Source organism: Pagrus pagrus (genome assembly GCF_965226575.1).
Source record: "Pagrus pagrus genome assembly, chromosome: 4".
In the NCBI taxonomy this organism is placed as follows: Eukaryota; Metazoa; Chordata; class Actinopteri; order Spariformes; family Sparidae; genus Pagrus; species Pagrus pagrus.
The window spans coordinates 11,257,252-11,271,881 of NC_140188.1; the positions used below are offsets into that span (position 1 = coordinate 11,257,252).

Sequence of the window (14,630 nt, forward strand, 5' to 3'; positions counted from 1 at the left end):
TGCAGGCACGTATATTTGCCACATCAGCCGTTTAAACCTGGCTTTCAACTGTCGTTGCGCTGACAACCCTTTTATCTCTAATCTCTGCGACATCTCTGCTGTCGTTCTTCACCGTGTGCCGCCAGATAAAGCTTCAATGCCAAAAAAGTGAGTCCGTCTTGCTATAATAACGGGCCACATCTTGCCCCCGGGGCGCGCAGGAGAAATTAATGTCTTTATGCGGTCATATCTTTAAAGATTCAAACATTAACCTCCCTGTCTGCTGTCGATCAGGTGTGGTGTCTGGAGCAGGAGAACCAGATAAACCGAACGGTGGACGGAGCCGTTCTGTCCATCCTGCTGACGGGCCTGCTGCCTGACGTCCGCTACACCGTGGTGGTGGCTGCTGTCACCAGCCTGGGTGTGGGCGCTCAAAGCCCGCCTGTCAGCCTGCTTCTCAGTGAGTCACTCAGACTGTCACAGCTACTACGGATAGAGAAATATGGCGAGATGCTCTCTCAGCGGGTTAAGCACAGGTGGACTCTGTATGTGGAGTGATGTTTGTGTCGTGTGAGTGATTAAACAGCCGAGGCGTCATCAACACTTATGTTTTGAGTGTGAAAATAGAAAAAGTGTCAGTGAAGAGAGGAGTTTATTAAGTCTGTATTTTATATACTTGGATTGTTGTGTATTCAGTTGTGATAATGAATAACATGTGGTGACAGACTGGCAGACAATTACTGCATTTCTCTGTTTTAAATCATTCTTAAAATAAAACGTCTTGCCAGTCAGTTTTTTTTTTTCCCTATCCATCACCTGCTGCCAAGTTTTGGAGAAATGTTTGTCATTTTTGGACGTGCACTTATTCACTCTCTTGCCTGGAGTTACATGAGAAAATCAAGATCACTCTCACGTCTGTGGCGAATATGAAGCTGAAACCAGCAGCTGGTTAGCTTAGCTCAGCATAAAACCTGGAAACAGCTAGCCTGGCTCTGTCTACTGGTAACATGATACTCCCACTAGCACATCCAAAGCTCAGTCATTAACACATTATAGCTTAACACACAACACTTTGTGGATGTACAGAGGCAGTGTTTCCTCTACCATTGCCTTGATGGGGTCAGCCCAGGGCAGTCAGCCCTCTTTACTATCAAAAGAGCCAATTTTGCCCCCCTCCCATGCAAAAAAAAAAAAAAAAAAACACTCCCTGAAGCATTTGAGCCTTAAATTATTATTGTTACCATTAGACGGAGCCAGACTAGCTGTTTAAGCTAAGCTAAGTTAACCATCTACCACTGTGCTAACCGTGCTGTCAATCAAACTCTCAGCAAGAAAGAAAAAATTCCCCAAAATGTCACTAGATTGTTGTTGTGTTGTTATGTAACAGCTCTCTATTTTGTCTTAAACTTTACTTTCAGCTCCCTCGACTGACAAGACCTTGACGTCTGTGAAGAAAGGCGGCAACCTCAGCATATCGGAGCAGATCACAAACGTCATCCGGCAGCCGGCGTTCATCGCAGGCCTGGGCGTGGCCGCGTGGTTGGTGCTGATGGGCTTCAGCGGCTGGATGTACTGTCGACACCGCAGGAGGAAGCAGCTGGGACACTACACCACGTCCTTCGCATACACACCAGCAGGTGAGTGGGACAAGCTTTGATGCTTCAGTCGTATCTGGGTTTTAAGCATCATGACAGCTGTTCAAAGGATTAACTGTAAAATATCACGTATAAGGTTGAATTTCTGGAACGTCACATTTTCAGTGATTTCAGCACTTTTTATGTCAGGTACATTACTCCTTAAAGGATGAACTGTAGAAAGCAGAAACGACTTTAAGACATGACTTTTAGACACCTTCAGACGCACTCTGTCACTTTCTATTCATTATATATATATTTATATATAATGTTCCTGAAAGAGAGAAGAGAAAAGCTCCAGTTGTTGCACAACAAACCATCAGATTTAGTTTTCAATAAGCGACAGTGACAGAGTTCCTAATAGAGCGCAGCAGCTGCAGGAGTGATAAATGTTTTCAATTTTAGTTTTTTTATTCTGCAAAGCAACACATCCACTTTCACTGCAAATCCCGTTCAGTTAATTAAAATGTATTTATCCCCACTGGGTCGTTTTCAAAGCAGTCATAAAGGAAAACACTGAAGACACAGTGAAGCGTATGTAAACCGCTACGTCTGGTTTATTTTAGAAAACGGCCTTCGGCACATGAGCGCATAAACACATCAGTTGTTTTCTGACGTTGAGAGATGTTTGTCCATGTTCATGAATACTCAATGAAGCCCAGAGCTTCAGGAAAAACACTTGATTTTTACATAAATATTTGATATTACTGCCACACTAATGACCGGAGATTATATTGTTTCAGCTCAGTATTGATCCTATTATGATCCTGTTAATTTAGATGCCAGAGCCGCAGTAGAAGACACATTGATGCATTTTAAACATAGATCAGCTGTGTGCCTTTTACTTAGGATATGTAGGTCAAAAGTGTGTTTGTAAGAGGATATTGATTAAATTGGGACACATAAACCCCATGTGTGACGCACTGTTTATTTGGAATGGGGCATAAATGAGCTCAACATATTTTTATCTTCAGTGAATCGTTTGAAAAGAAGTCTTAAAGGTCCAGTGTGCAGGATTAAGCCGCAGAAATGGGATATAATATTCAGGATTATTTATAAATATATAAAAAAAATTGGTCCTCCTGCAGAAAAATGGGAGTTTCAGACTTGTTTCCTTCATTCTGGTGAATTTTACTGAAAGGAAAGTAACAAAATAATAAAAAAGAAAACTGCAACCACATTTTTATGGTAAAAAGTTTTGATTTCTTTTAAGTCTTAGGATGATGCAGAATGATTTACCCCTCTGGTGTGAACTTGCTTGAAACCTTGAATTCTTTCTTTAAACTGATGTTTGTTAGTTTTCATTTATTTATTATTTTTTTGCCCCTTTTTTGGCCTCTGTCAGTTAAAACTCCACATAGGAATTGGGAAGTCTTCCTTCAAGGACGACTGAAATTTGACTTCACTTCTCCATTTCTCTGTTCGTCACAGTAGTGTTGTGGTCAAGATCGGTCTCGGTCTCAAGACCATTTTTTAAAGGTCTCGGTCTTGTGTCAGAATCTGCAGCATTTTGACTCAGTCTTTACTTCCATATGAGTCAAGACAACAACAGCAGGCATGTCACTGTACTGAATCATTGTTTGATACCTTCTGTAGTTAATGACGGTCTCTATGAGAAGACAAGAGTCACCCAGAGAACCTGATGTTTGCACAAAAACTGTATTGTGTTGGATCATAAAAAACATGGAAAAGGAGAGTTGAATACAAATGTTTGATTTGATTTCAGCTGGTGTGAAAATGTGTCATTAATGCCACTAAATCGTTAATCGTTTCTGCTGTAAGACAAGATTCATAACCAAGAACTTTATCTTCTTCCAGTTGGCTTCGCTCACGGCGAAGGATCTGGAATCATCAACGGAGGGTAAATGAAAGATTATGATTTGATTCAGATAACTTGTTTATTTCATGTATTAAGAAAACATAGCATGACATAATCCCAGCTCTCTCTCCAGGCCGGGCTTGTTAGGATCAAACATGGGGAACTACCCCTGGCTCGCCGACTCCTGGCCCACTCCGAACCTCTCTCACAGCAAAGACTCTGTCAACTGCTGCGCTGGCAAACTGGACTCTGACAGATATTACAACTGTAAGAGCTCTCCCACTTTGACTGTCTGGTGAAATGGCTCATTTTACTGAGTGGATAATCTCTCTGTTCAGCAGTTGGTATCATGAACTACCCGAGCCAGACGGAGAAACGCAGCACGGCGTCCAACGACAGTCCCATCTACAGCACCATCAACACCACCGCTGAGGACGACCTGCTGGCGTACTACGACACCTACTCCAGTACGTCCTACACCCAGGGCCCGGACCCGTACAGCAGCAACCCCATACTGTCAAACAGTGGCCTGGTGGGGCTGGAGCAGGACCTGGACCAGTGGACCATCCAGTCTGGACAGTCCGGGTCTGAGTACGCCAAGCTACAGTACACCAAGAAAGGCAACGGTGAGGGTTTCCTGCTTCTATAATCTATTTTGATTTCATCAAACAGGGAATAAATCTGATTACTTCCCCCCTGATCCAATACAGTGTTAGTGTGTGACTAGTGTGTTTCGTTCGTCCAAGGATACAGTACAGTATGTTTGATGCACGTTAACAGTGTTTATTCCTGCCAAACATTATTATGGACAAATATTGATACTTAAAGCACAAGCGAGCAAATGTCTTCTACTGATCTTAACTGTAGTCAAAATAAATCATAATTTCTATTTTTTTTACCCCAAAAGATGATAATAATAATAATAATAATAATAATAGTATTTATATGGCACCTTTAAAACCTTGTTTACAAGACAACATAACAGAATAACCACTCAACAGTAAAGCTAAACAAAAGGAAGCCCTTGAAGCCCTTCAAGGAATATTTCTTATTTGATTTTACTCATTTAAAATCTTATTTATTTCCTTCTTGTTTTTCTGTCTCACAGCATTCTGACTTACCGTCTTGTTAGATGGTCCTTTACATAATAACCTCGCCTTCAGATCTGAATGGGAACATATAGGGATTAACAGGGTCAAGTGCTCCTTCAGGCTCTCAAGGGCAGAACAAGGACAAAAGAGGGAATATGTTTAGTTGAGAAAATGTATTGTTTAAAAGCGTACAGCGCTTTCAACCTCAGGGACAGTGTGGAGGCAATAACACCACATCGATGACAACTTGTAGATCATATGACGTGTTGTTTTTTCTCTCTTTATAGACAAACTGGTAAAGCAGAGGTCCACCGGCTCTTCGTCCAAGTCTGCTCCCCTCACCTGGGTGGATGTTCTGTCGCTGCCTCTTCCTGCCAACAAAGACAGAAGCGATAAAAAGACAGACAGAGACGAGGAGAAACACAGGTGAGACTGACATCTGATTTATTTTTAAATTTAAAGATCAGAGCCCTTTTGTTTCCTCCTCTAAGACCTCAGAGTCTAACACTCACTCAGTGGGTTTATTATTAGCATTAAGGCCTCTGACTTCACCTACATGACAGAGGGAGTTAAGGCAGCTGGATATCAAACCTGCCCTGTAACGCTGCCAAGGCTGTCAAACAAAACTTGAGTGAAGTTTGGAGTCTGGGGAGTTTTCGAATTAACAGCAGTTTGTCTCTGCAGGCAGTGAGTAGATTGAGCTCGGGGGTTACGGAGGGGGGCGTCTCCTCTAACTGCTTCTGACAGATTAGATTGCGGACATAACGGGGTGGGATCGTGAGGACTACTCTGACTGTGCCGTGTCTGTTTTAATGACATTAGCCACCATCTGACAGTGTGGATTAGCACTTTCTATTTTCAATGACAAGTCCATCATTAAATTAGCGCTGATGGCACTGAACTGACAACAGAAATCATGGAGGTGGTACTCGTCGTCTCGTACTTGTATCTTGATTCCATTTCTAATATGAACTAGATTGTTATTTACTTAAAAATAACACTTAAATATTTTTTTTTCTTATATATTTAACATCTGTATCCATGTTAGCAGTGTGTCTATATGGATGGCAGTGTTGGTATGTCCTTCCACCGCCAGACTAGCGTAACATAAAGACTGAGGAATTTGATAAATATTGACAAATTTGCCGCTTAGCTGTCTTTTATCTACCGACATCACATGCATCGCCTCTATTCAGCTATTCAAGTGAAATCGCTATACATTCTGCAAGAAACCAACATATCTCAATGTTGTTTGTTTTCCAATATCTTGCAGCCCTCGTGTAAACATTCATGACTTTCTGACCTCTGAAAGGAGCCCTGTTTGTTTACATTCAACATTTCTCACCGAAACTTGTGTTATATCTTTGAGATGTAACTAAAACAGTCACAAAGAAATATATTCATATAATTATGAAACCTGCATTGTTTATATTGGTGTTTACTTCCTGCCTGTCTTCTTCTCCCCTGCCATTCCTGGTGATTTACTGCTGACTGCAGATTAGTGGAATAGTGTGAAATCATTGACAGAAATGTATATCTGGCTAAAAACATTGCTATAAAACTCCACGGGTCACCCTTAACTAGTCATTTAGTCATCAGTCAGCTGTTCTTTTTAGTGGTTATTAACAAGTGTGAGAGTACTGCTAATTTGCTAAACTAAGATGGACAGTGATGTTAATATTTAGCTCAAAGCACTGCTGCACAGCCTCACAGAGCTGCTCGCGTGGCTGTGAACTCTGTCTTGTTTTAATTACATTTATTATTTATATAAATAGAGGTTTTACGTGTTGACTGTTTCCCTCTGAGACGCACACTCATGCTGCTGCTGTTACTCACCGTCCGTCCTCTAGCTCCGAGGAGGACGATGACGACTGGTGTCCTCCGTTGCCTGCCAGAACCTACCTGATGGACGCCTCCCGGGAGGAGCTCTCCAGCCTGCCCTCCAAACCAACTGAGCTGTCATACGCAGCAACACTGACATGTTCCCCCCAGCGAGACACTCACAAGCCCAGCGAGAGTCCACGGCTGCAGCACATTGACCTCTTGACTCGTCACCAGTCAGGCTCCCAGGTATCCCAGTCCAACCCAGATCTGTTTACCAACAATGCCAAGGCCCGGGAAGCCGGTGAGGCGTACCACACCCGCCAGTGGGCAGAAGATTTCAAGGGAGAAAGCCTCGGCAAAGGTCAGTTCAGATTCAGTTTAACGTCTCACATCTTTGGAAGTGACTCCCCAAGAGGCAACGCACAACCACACAGTGTCATGTATAATTTAGTTTATGATGTTACCTAACAGAAAGGATTTGTACATGGAAATCATGTCACATTTATTCAAAGTGCAGCTCAGTGTACTTTAGTTTGCTCTAAGTTTCCCGAGGATGACATCAGTGTGCTTTCTTGTCAGGACAATCTCCGGCTTCTGCTGCCGAGTCGAGCCCCACGGCCCCGGCACACAGATCCAGGGGTAAGAAGAGAACGCCCAAGGATGGACCACTCAGACGAGAGCTACACAACCAAGCAGGTATGACACACTGTTTGGGGGGAAAAGAACAAGGAATATTACTATTTATTTTATTTTTTATATATATTTTTTAACCACACTAGCTGGAAGTCAACAATTTAAGTTGATCCTAACTGAAATATCTATCGGATGGATTACTCCATTACTACTTATTAAATTCTAAACAGACATTAATAAAAAGGGGGAACAGCGTTTCTCCTCAAAGTTTTGAAAATATATTCAATATGTTTATATAGTGCTGCTGTATTTGCTGTGTTTTCACTACTTCCAATCCAGAAGAGAGATCTCTCTGTCATCAGTGCGCTGTGCGAGGGGCGGGGCAGCTCTCAGCCTGCACACAGACAAGAGACATGCTTTGATGAGAATGCACTAAAAAAGTCTCTTTAAACTAGAATCAATGTAAACTTCAGCAGAGTCGATATAAACTTCACAAGAGTCGACGTAAACTTCTGATTCAGTCAGAAATGGTTGTTCAGAAATTCTCAGTTTCAGTGCGCTCAGAGCGTCCTCTGTATGGAGAATATGTTTGGCCATATAGAATTGAAAATTAAAAAAGAAAGAATTGAAATATTATTATGTTATTACACTATGAGGAATAATAAGGTTGTAATTAAACAAAAAGAATATGGAAATTAAAAAAGTAAATTCAAAATATCGATTGGTAATTTGAAAGTGTACAGCGAGTGAATGAAAAAAGTGACATTTAAAATGCATAAACCTAGGCTTATTGGAAAGCTCAGACTGAGCATCAATTGTAACGCTAAAATTTAATTGAAACATCAAATGTTTGCTCAAAATGTGGAACAGAAAACGCGTATAATGCTAGTATAATGTGTATAGGCTGTAGCTGCATAGCTTTCAAGGTATTGATTAAAATGCATCCCTCCACCCAAGTGGTGTTGTTGTACCTGGCCGTCAAAGATGATGGACACGCTCAGGCGTGTGCTTCCCAGATCGGGCAGATCAGGAAGTGACAGGGTGTTATTTGTCAGGCGCTTTCTTGGCCAGGAGTTTCCTCTTGTTGCCTGGCAACTGGTCATGGTCTAGTTCGATTCCCGGCCCCTGCAGTCTACATGTCGAAGTGGCCTTGGGCAATGATACTGAACCCTATATTGCTCCCGGTGGCTCTTCTGATGTGTAATGTGAATGTGTAACTGAATGAAAGGGGGGGGTGAACCCTCACCTGACTAAATAAAATGATTAAAAAAAAAATCAGTGAGCTTTCCTGGTGCTCATAGTTGGATTTCCTTCCTTTTGGACAGAGCCAGACTAGCTGTTTACCTATTTTCTTTACGCTAAGCTTACCAGCTGCTGTCTGAGCTTCATATTTTAGGCAAAGGCATGAAAACAGTATCGGTCCTCTCATCTAACTCTCAGCAAGAAAGAAAATATTTTCTAAAATATCAAACTATTCCTTTAAATCAGATCTCTGTCTATGGTTTATTAATCGCCATTGATCAATCGTTTGCAGAACTCCCCCCTCCACCAGCCCCTCCCACTACAGATGACTCCCTGCAGCTATTGGCTGATGTTTTGAGCCGCAGCCGAACAGACTGCGAAAGAAAAGAGGGCAGCGACTCGCCCACACTTCCGAGGAGGCGAGAGCATTTCTCACCACAAAGGAGAGGACCTACAAAGTGGCCGTCGCAGGGTGAGTGCGATATGTGACACTCACCTCTGTATCTGTCAACAACAGATGATAAAAGAACAATTTCTGTCCCAGCAGACATTTTTCTTCAACAGCTGGAACCCACATAGATGCTTCATGCAAATCCCTTTGAGCTTAGAAAGCACCAGCTGCCACCAGTGTATGCACACTTATTATCTCATAGTCGTAGCTCTGCTTTTAGTAGCAGGGGGTCTATTTCTAGTCTGCTCCCTCACTTAGGGTTTAACCTATATAAATACAGCGGTAACTTTGCCTGATTTGTTGTCATCCCCAGATGAGAATATAATCCCATATGGAACGTCCAGCTTCCTGCCCAAGGTGCAGATGTCAGGCTACGGGTCTCTGGGTGGAGGAGCCTTTCCTCGACAGTCCACCACCGGCCGGAGGAGAGATGAGGTATGTCTAGACTTGCAGTAGGATCTGCTGAACAGGCAGAGTGTCTGAATAGTGAGGGTCACAGCCAGTTCAGCGGTAAACTGAGGGCGGTTTGAGCTGCTTGTCAGCCTTCTGGAGACAGCAGCAGAAGTTTCCCGTAGACACAAGTAGTTATCGAGCATAGTGAGTCGACAAAAGTTTGCATTTGTCTCCAGGTTGAACCGTGAAGAAAGTACACATGCTTCCTTAGGTAAAGACAAACTAAATCGTTAAAGTGACACCCAAGATCTGTCTGTCGAGAATGAAACTCACCAACTGTAGTCTTGAAAGATGACTGTGATACTTTTGCAGTTTGCTCGGCGACAGAGACAGCAAACTATAACGAGGAGGAGAGTTATGTAATGTTTTCACAACTGAGGAAAAAAAGTGTCAAAATGTTCAGAAAAACTTTGCAAACCACCCCTGCAACATAATCCACCTTCTGGCTATTCTCCCATATGCGCAGTACCTTCAGTTTCACTTTAAAACATTTTGAAACGATAGTTTGGCACTTTTTAAAGTTGATATTTGTCATTTGACCTGGTGTGAAGCAACTTTAAGGATTAGTCATACAACTACTCTTTAAAATGTTTATTTTTACATTCAGAAAAGCAGAATTACTTGGCTTTACTGCATTAAAGCCTGAGGTATCAAACAGTGTTTGCTGTTCATTAGTGACATACTGTATAATGTCAGCCGATTGCAGAACATTAGTGAAGTTTTCATCAAAATGTCGCACAAATTTTAACAGAATTTCTTCAGAACACCTCACTTGTTTTAATAATAACAACGTTTCTTTACAAAGACCTTCATCAGGTATCAGAAAATGACCTGACCAGGTCTTTGTACAGAAGCTTGTCTTCTCCTACGCACCTGTTGATCCATTATTATAAAGCTGTTTGCTCGTGTTATGTGGTTATGGATAAAAAAATAAGGAAAGAGAAACAAAATAGTCCTCAAATATTGATATCATATCCGTCTTCAAGAAATAAAAAGTATCAGCCAGGCATTAAACAGTGTAACCATGTCCTTGTTTCTGCACTCTATCTCCAGCTCTTGCACTGTCCAACTGTTCTCCTGTGTTGTCTTTGTCTCCTCTCAGAGCCTCATGTAAACAGATGCCGGTCACATTTCCTCCATGATTTCCTGTCTTTGCAAAACCATCAATCTGTTGCCATGGTGAAAAACTGAAGACTAAAGGGAAAGCGTCAAGGCTAGCTCTCTGCCTTTTCACAGCTAGTATTATTTTATCTTAATGACTTTAATCTTTATTTTTTGTGATTTGCTTCACCCTCTCTCCATGTACATAGACAGCTTTGCAATTTTTTAAAGATGTGATCAGATATATTGCTAAAAAAAAATGATCTGGGGTTTAAAAAAATACTGTATTTTTTCGGTAAATGTAAGTATGACATTATTGTACAGCAGATTAATGAATGTATCGTCTGCTTACTCCTGACCATGAAACCATGATGATGTGTGTGTTTGACGAAAGACGTGATGCAGAAAATGTGTTAATAAACCATCATACAGTATGTGTGGGTGTGTGAGTGTGTGTGTGTGTGTGCGTGATAGTGCATGTGTGTAGTGTTTGTGTGTGTTACTGTTTTGATCTCTCATCTCTGTGTGACTGTGTACTGTGGTATCCCTGTAGATCACCAGTGTGTTAGTAAGATTTTTAAACTGACCAATAAAACATTTATTACAAAAGATCCTTCTGTCCACGTGTGAGTTATTCAGATTATTGTGGATTAAAGCATTTTTAGCCAAGTTTGCCTCTTGATTGTAATTTAAGTCCAATGGTTGGTCCACCACTTTGGTCCAGACTGAAGTACCTCAAAAACACCTGGATGGATTGCCATAAATCTGCCTGAATTGTGACACCTGTGTCCATCTAGTGCCACCATCATCATGGTTGATACTCCCTTCTTATAGAGGGCAACAAGCGCCAAGATATCATAGAAAAAATACTGTAGGTTAAGCACAACAGCACTGACGTTAATTTACTTGTGATATAATAGAAGAGTGGCAGGCAGTGAGCCGATGTGTGAAAAAATCAGTGGTTAACGTACTCTCTGAAGTGTGTTCTCTCATTTTCTGGAGGCGTTTCTTCCTCAGAAGTCACACAGCGGAGATATGTTGGGTCTTAGTGTGTTTCTCCATGCATCTCCCAGTGACTTCAGTACAGCTGTCACCACAGTCTGGCCCCAAAGCAAGATCCAGTGACGTAATGACCCTTCTTTTTTAAGTTCTGTGATTATGTGGCCCACTGAATATGTGCAGTAGAGTTTCTCCTGCTTGCCCTGCCAAATCTTTGAATCGCTTTTACCAGCTCAAGGAAAGATGTACGAATGTACAACCTCCACGGATCAAAAATTCATGACAGACAGAGTCATAGTTGACCTTGAATGCACTTTGAGCTGCCTCTTTTATAATGGTAGTCTATGGGGAAAATGCTTTTTGGGTTGCAGGGGAATTGAAAGCAAGGCTAAGTGGCTCTGTCGTATCCAGCTCTATAATACATTCACGCTCTGACCATGACTCTGAAACCAAAAGAGTCGGTTACCTAGTCACACGTGACTGAATCAAACCAACTGGGTACAAGGGTACTACCGCATGAAGGTGTTAATTACACAAAATGAAGCACACAAAAGACTAACTGTAGTGCACAAAGTTGCATACGAAATCAAGCAGACAATTTTCTTAGAAAAAAATAAATATGATTTGTTTTCCGTCACAGTTCCTGGGTTCTGTAATGACCGAAACACCTGCACCATATTCCCATCAGCTCTCTTTTCTTTTAGCACAAAGCACAGCTATGCCTAAGTATCATGCCAAGTACGGCCTCATTGTCTCTTGTTCAATCGAAATAATGTTTCTGAGTTGTGTTTGATTTGTTCTGGAAAAGACTCACACATACTTTGAAGATGTCTTGAAATAATTCCAGCACAAACTACTTTTGCAAAGTGAACAAAACCTCGATTAGACCCACGTGTGTTGGATAATAATGCCCGTCTCCACAGAAGGCAGATAGCAGGAAGACAGACGAGCCAGCTCCAATTTTTCCATCAGAGCCAAATGTCCCTGAGGTCTGAATGAACTTGGAGATTGTTATTCCATGTTCCCGCTCAGATGACTTCTCTGATATGAGAATGTGTAAGACTCGATGCCTTCTTCTGATTACGGTATTGTGAGAAGTTTGTGAATGTGGCCTAACGAGAGGAGCTAACCTTCATCTCACTGTGCGACTCCTGAAATGTGTCAGCGATGGGATATAAAAAGGCTGTCTTCATGTCCGCACCTTCATCTGCCTCCTGTGTTCAGATCTTCCTGGATTAAAGTACTACAGTATTTTGGCAGGGAGGCTGTGGGATAGTGTGGAGCCTGCGTTGGACTGCACTGCCTTTGGCAAACACACACTGGGTCCCACCAGGCTCGGAGGATAATGGTAATCCGATGCAATTTGAAGGGGTTATGCAATTTAGAAGGGTTCTACAGTTTTATGCTTTTAGGCCTGGAGCACGGATTAGAGTCTCAGTGGTTTACACACTCCCCCCCGCACAGACAGCTCAGTTCGACCAGCCACTGTCTGTAACTGAGGCCACTTCACATGTCCACACCAGTGGATCGACATTTGACTTCTTCTGCTTTAGGAACTCAAGTTAAATGACATTTACAACTTCTCCTTCACTGGAATATACAGACATTATGAAATCACAGATATTCATTTCACAAATGTAACTTTCTGGACACAGCTTGTCACCAGCTCCACTGAAACGTCCATTGTCAGTCAGTGTATGTGCACTCATGTCTCTACATCAAACCGTAACCAGTGCATCTCGGACCACGACTGGCGTTCAAACTCGTTGTGATGTACAAGTGAAATCATCCCTGATGTCAAGAGTAAGATTTCAAACTCTGCACATCACTTTGCACACCGAAGGTCAAACATTCAAGTGGAGCGACTCTCAGCAAAACACGCTTGAGTGGAGGACGACTTTAACATCCACATTTGATTGTCAAAGTGACAAAATTCATCTCGCACAGTGATTCTTACCCAGGGGCACGTACGCTCCAGGGGAATATTCTGCAGGAGGTACGTGGGAAAGATGATGGATTCATTCAGCTAATTTAAAAATAGATCAAATTATGAGTTGGTTATATAAATATGTATTCAAATATTTGTGTTTAAGAGGAATGCCACTTGAGTAAAAGTCTTAAACTGAGGAGAGACTCAGTAGTATCTGTAGTATGCACTTAAGTAAATTATACATATAATTACATGTACTGTATAAACTGTATGCTGTATACTATCGACCTGGCCAATTATCAGATCTGATATTCAGCATTTTTCTCATTATTGGAATTAGTGTTTTTGTTAATTTGTTTGTTTATATATCTGATTGTTGATAAAATAAGTTCATTTAAATGTGCACTCATTGTGCTGTGATGCAACATGTAATCTGTAGTCAGAAAAGTAACTAGTAACTAAAGTTATATTAATGTAGTGAGTAAAAAGTACAATATTTGCCTCCAAAATGTCGTGGGGTGGAAGTGTTAACTACCAGAAAATGGAAATACTCAAGTACAGTACCTCAGAATTGTACTTGCATACAGTATTTGAGTAAATGTACTCGGTACTGTGACCAAGATAATAAAAAAACGAGCAAGAAAAGTGAGAAAAGAAGTCGAAACAGAAAAGAACAAAGATTAGTAGCACAAATAAAACCCTGAAAAATACTGAAGGAACAAACCCAAGAGTAAAGACCAACAATTCTAGGATCAAAAACATTATTAGCTAAAGCCTCAAGTCAGCAGGGGCTTTATTACTCTGCTAAGTTTTGTATCCATTGATTGGATAAACTCATCAGGAGCTGCTGGCATCAATATCATTGTGTCCAAAAAATCCCTTCTGACAACAAAACAGTTCGAAGTGATTTACATAAGACAAGAGATATAAAGGAGCCACAAGGGGATGCAAAAAGACACTGAGGATTAGTCCTCAATATAATTTGGAAAAAGCCAAAGTTTTACGCCCCAAGTGAAGAGAATTGAGAATAGGTAAGGCATTCTGGGTTAATAAGGGCAGAATGAAAACAGAAATCCAGTTTGAAGTCAAATGAGACTTAGAGAACAATCATGATTATCTGGCTGAGCAGGTATAAACACATAATCATCATTTCAGGGAGGATTAACATAGTGATTCTTTAAACGTGATCAGAAACTCATGATTCAGTCTTTGCTGCAAGACTAAATAAAAGGCCCCATCTAGTGGTCATACCCGAGACATGCAGGGTAACTGTGATGCAAAGTGACTCCATGCTCTGGATTTTGTTGGTCATCAGTAAATCCCCTTGGACTTAAAGGTGCCGCAAATTGTGTGAAGTTTAATGTAAATCATGAAGAGATCTGCTTAAGTTTTAAGAGTAGAGTTACTCCAAGATTTCAGGTTTCACACCGTGAGCATGAGCTCAGAGAGGTGTCAGGAAGTAGCTGATGATTCA

The 14,630-nt window shown here is 41.4% G+C and overlaps 1 protein-coding gene across 4 annotated transcripts in view; it reads left to right on the forward strand.

Moving 5' to 3' along the window:
* Positions 1-10,840, forward strand: part of LOC311255651 (roundabout homolog 2) — a 57,306-nt gene extending 46,466 nt beyond the window's left edge. For 2 of the 4 annotated variants that reach the window (XM_084350290.1, XM_084350292.1), the window contains 11 exons: positions 274-439; positions 1,398-1,616; positions 3,432-3,474; positions 3,566-3,699; positions 3,771-4,058; positions 4,811-4,949; positions 6,374-6,708; positions 6,927-7,043; positions 8,515-8,694; positions 8,987-9,108; positions 10,229-10,840. In XM_084350290.1, coding sequence (XP_084206416.1) covers positions 274-439; positions 1,398-1,616; positions 3,432-3,474; positions 3,566-3,699; positions 3,771-4,058; positions 4,811-4,949; positions 6,374-6,708; positions 6,927-7,043; positions 8,515-8,694; positions 8,987-9,108; positions 10,229-10,240 — 1,755 coding nt within the window. In that variant the 3' untranslated portion in view covers positions 10,241-10,840. Of the gene's footprint in view, positions 1-273; positions 440-1,397; positions 1,617-3,431; positions 3,475-3,553; positions 3,700-3,770; positions 4,059-4,810; positions 4,950-6,373; positions 6,709-6,926; positions 7,044-8,514; positions 8,695-8,986; positions 9,109-10,228 lie in introns of all 4 variants that reach the window. The other 2 variants (XM_084350289.1, XM_084350291.1) reach the window with 2 other exon arrangements.
* Positions 10,841-14,630: the final 3,790 nt, after the last annotated feature.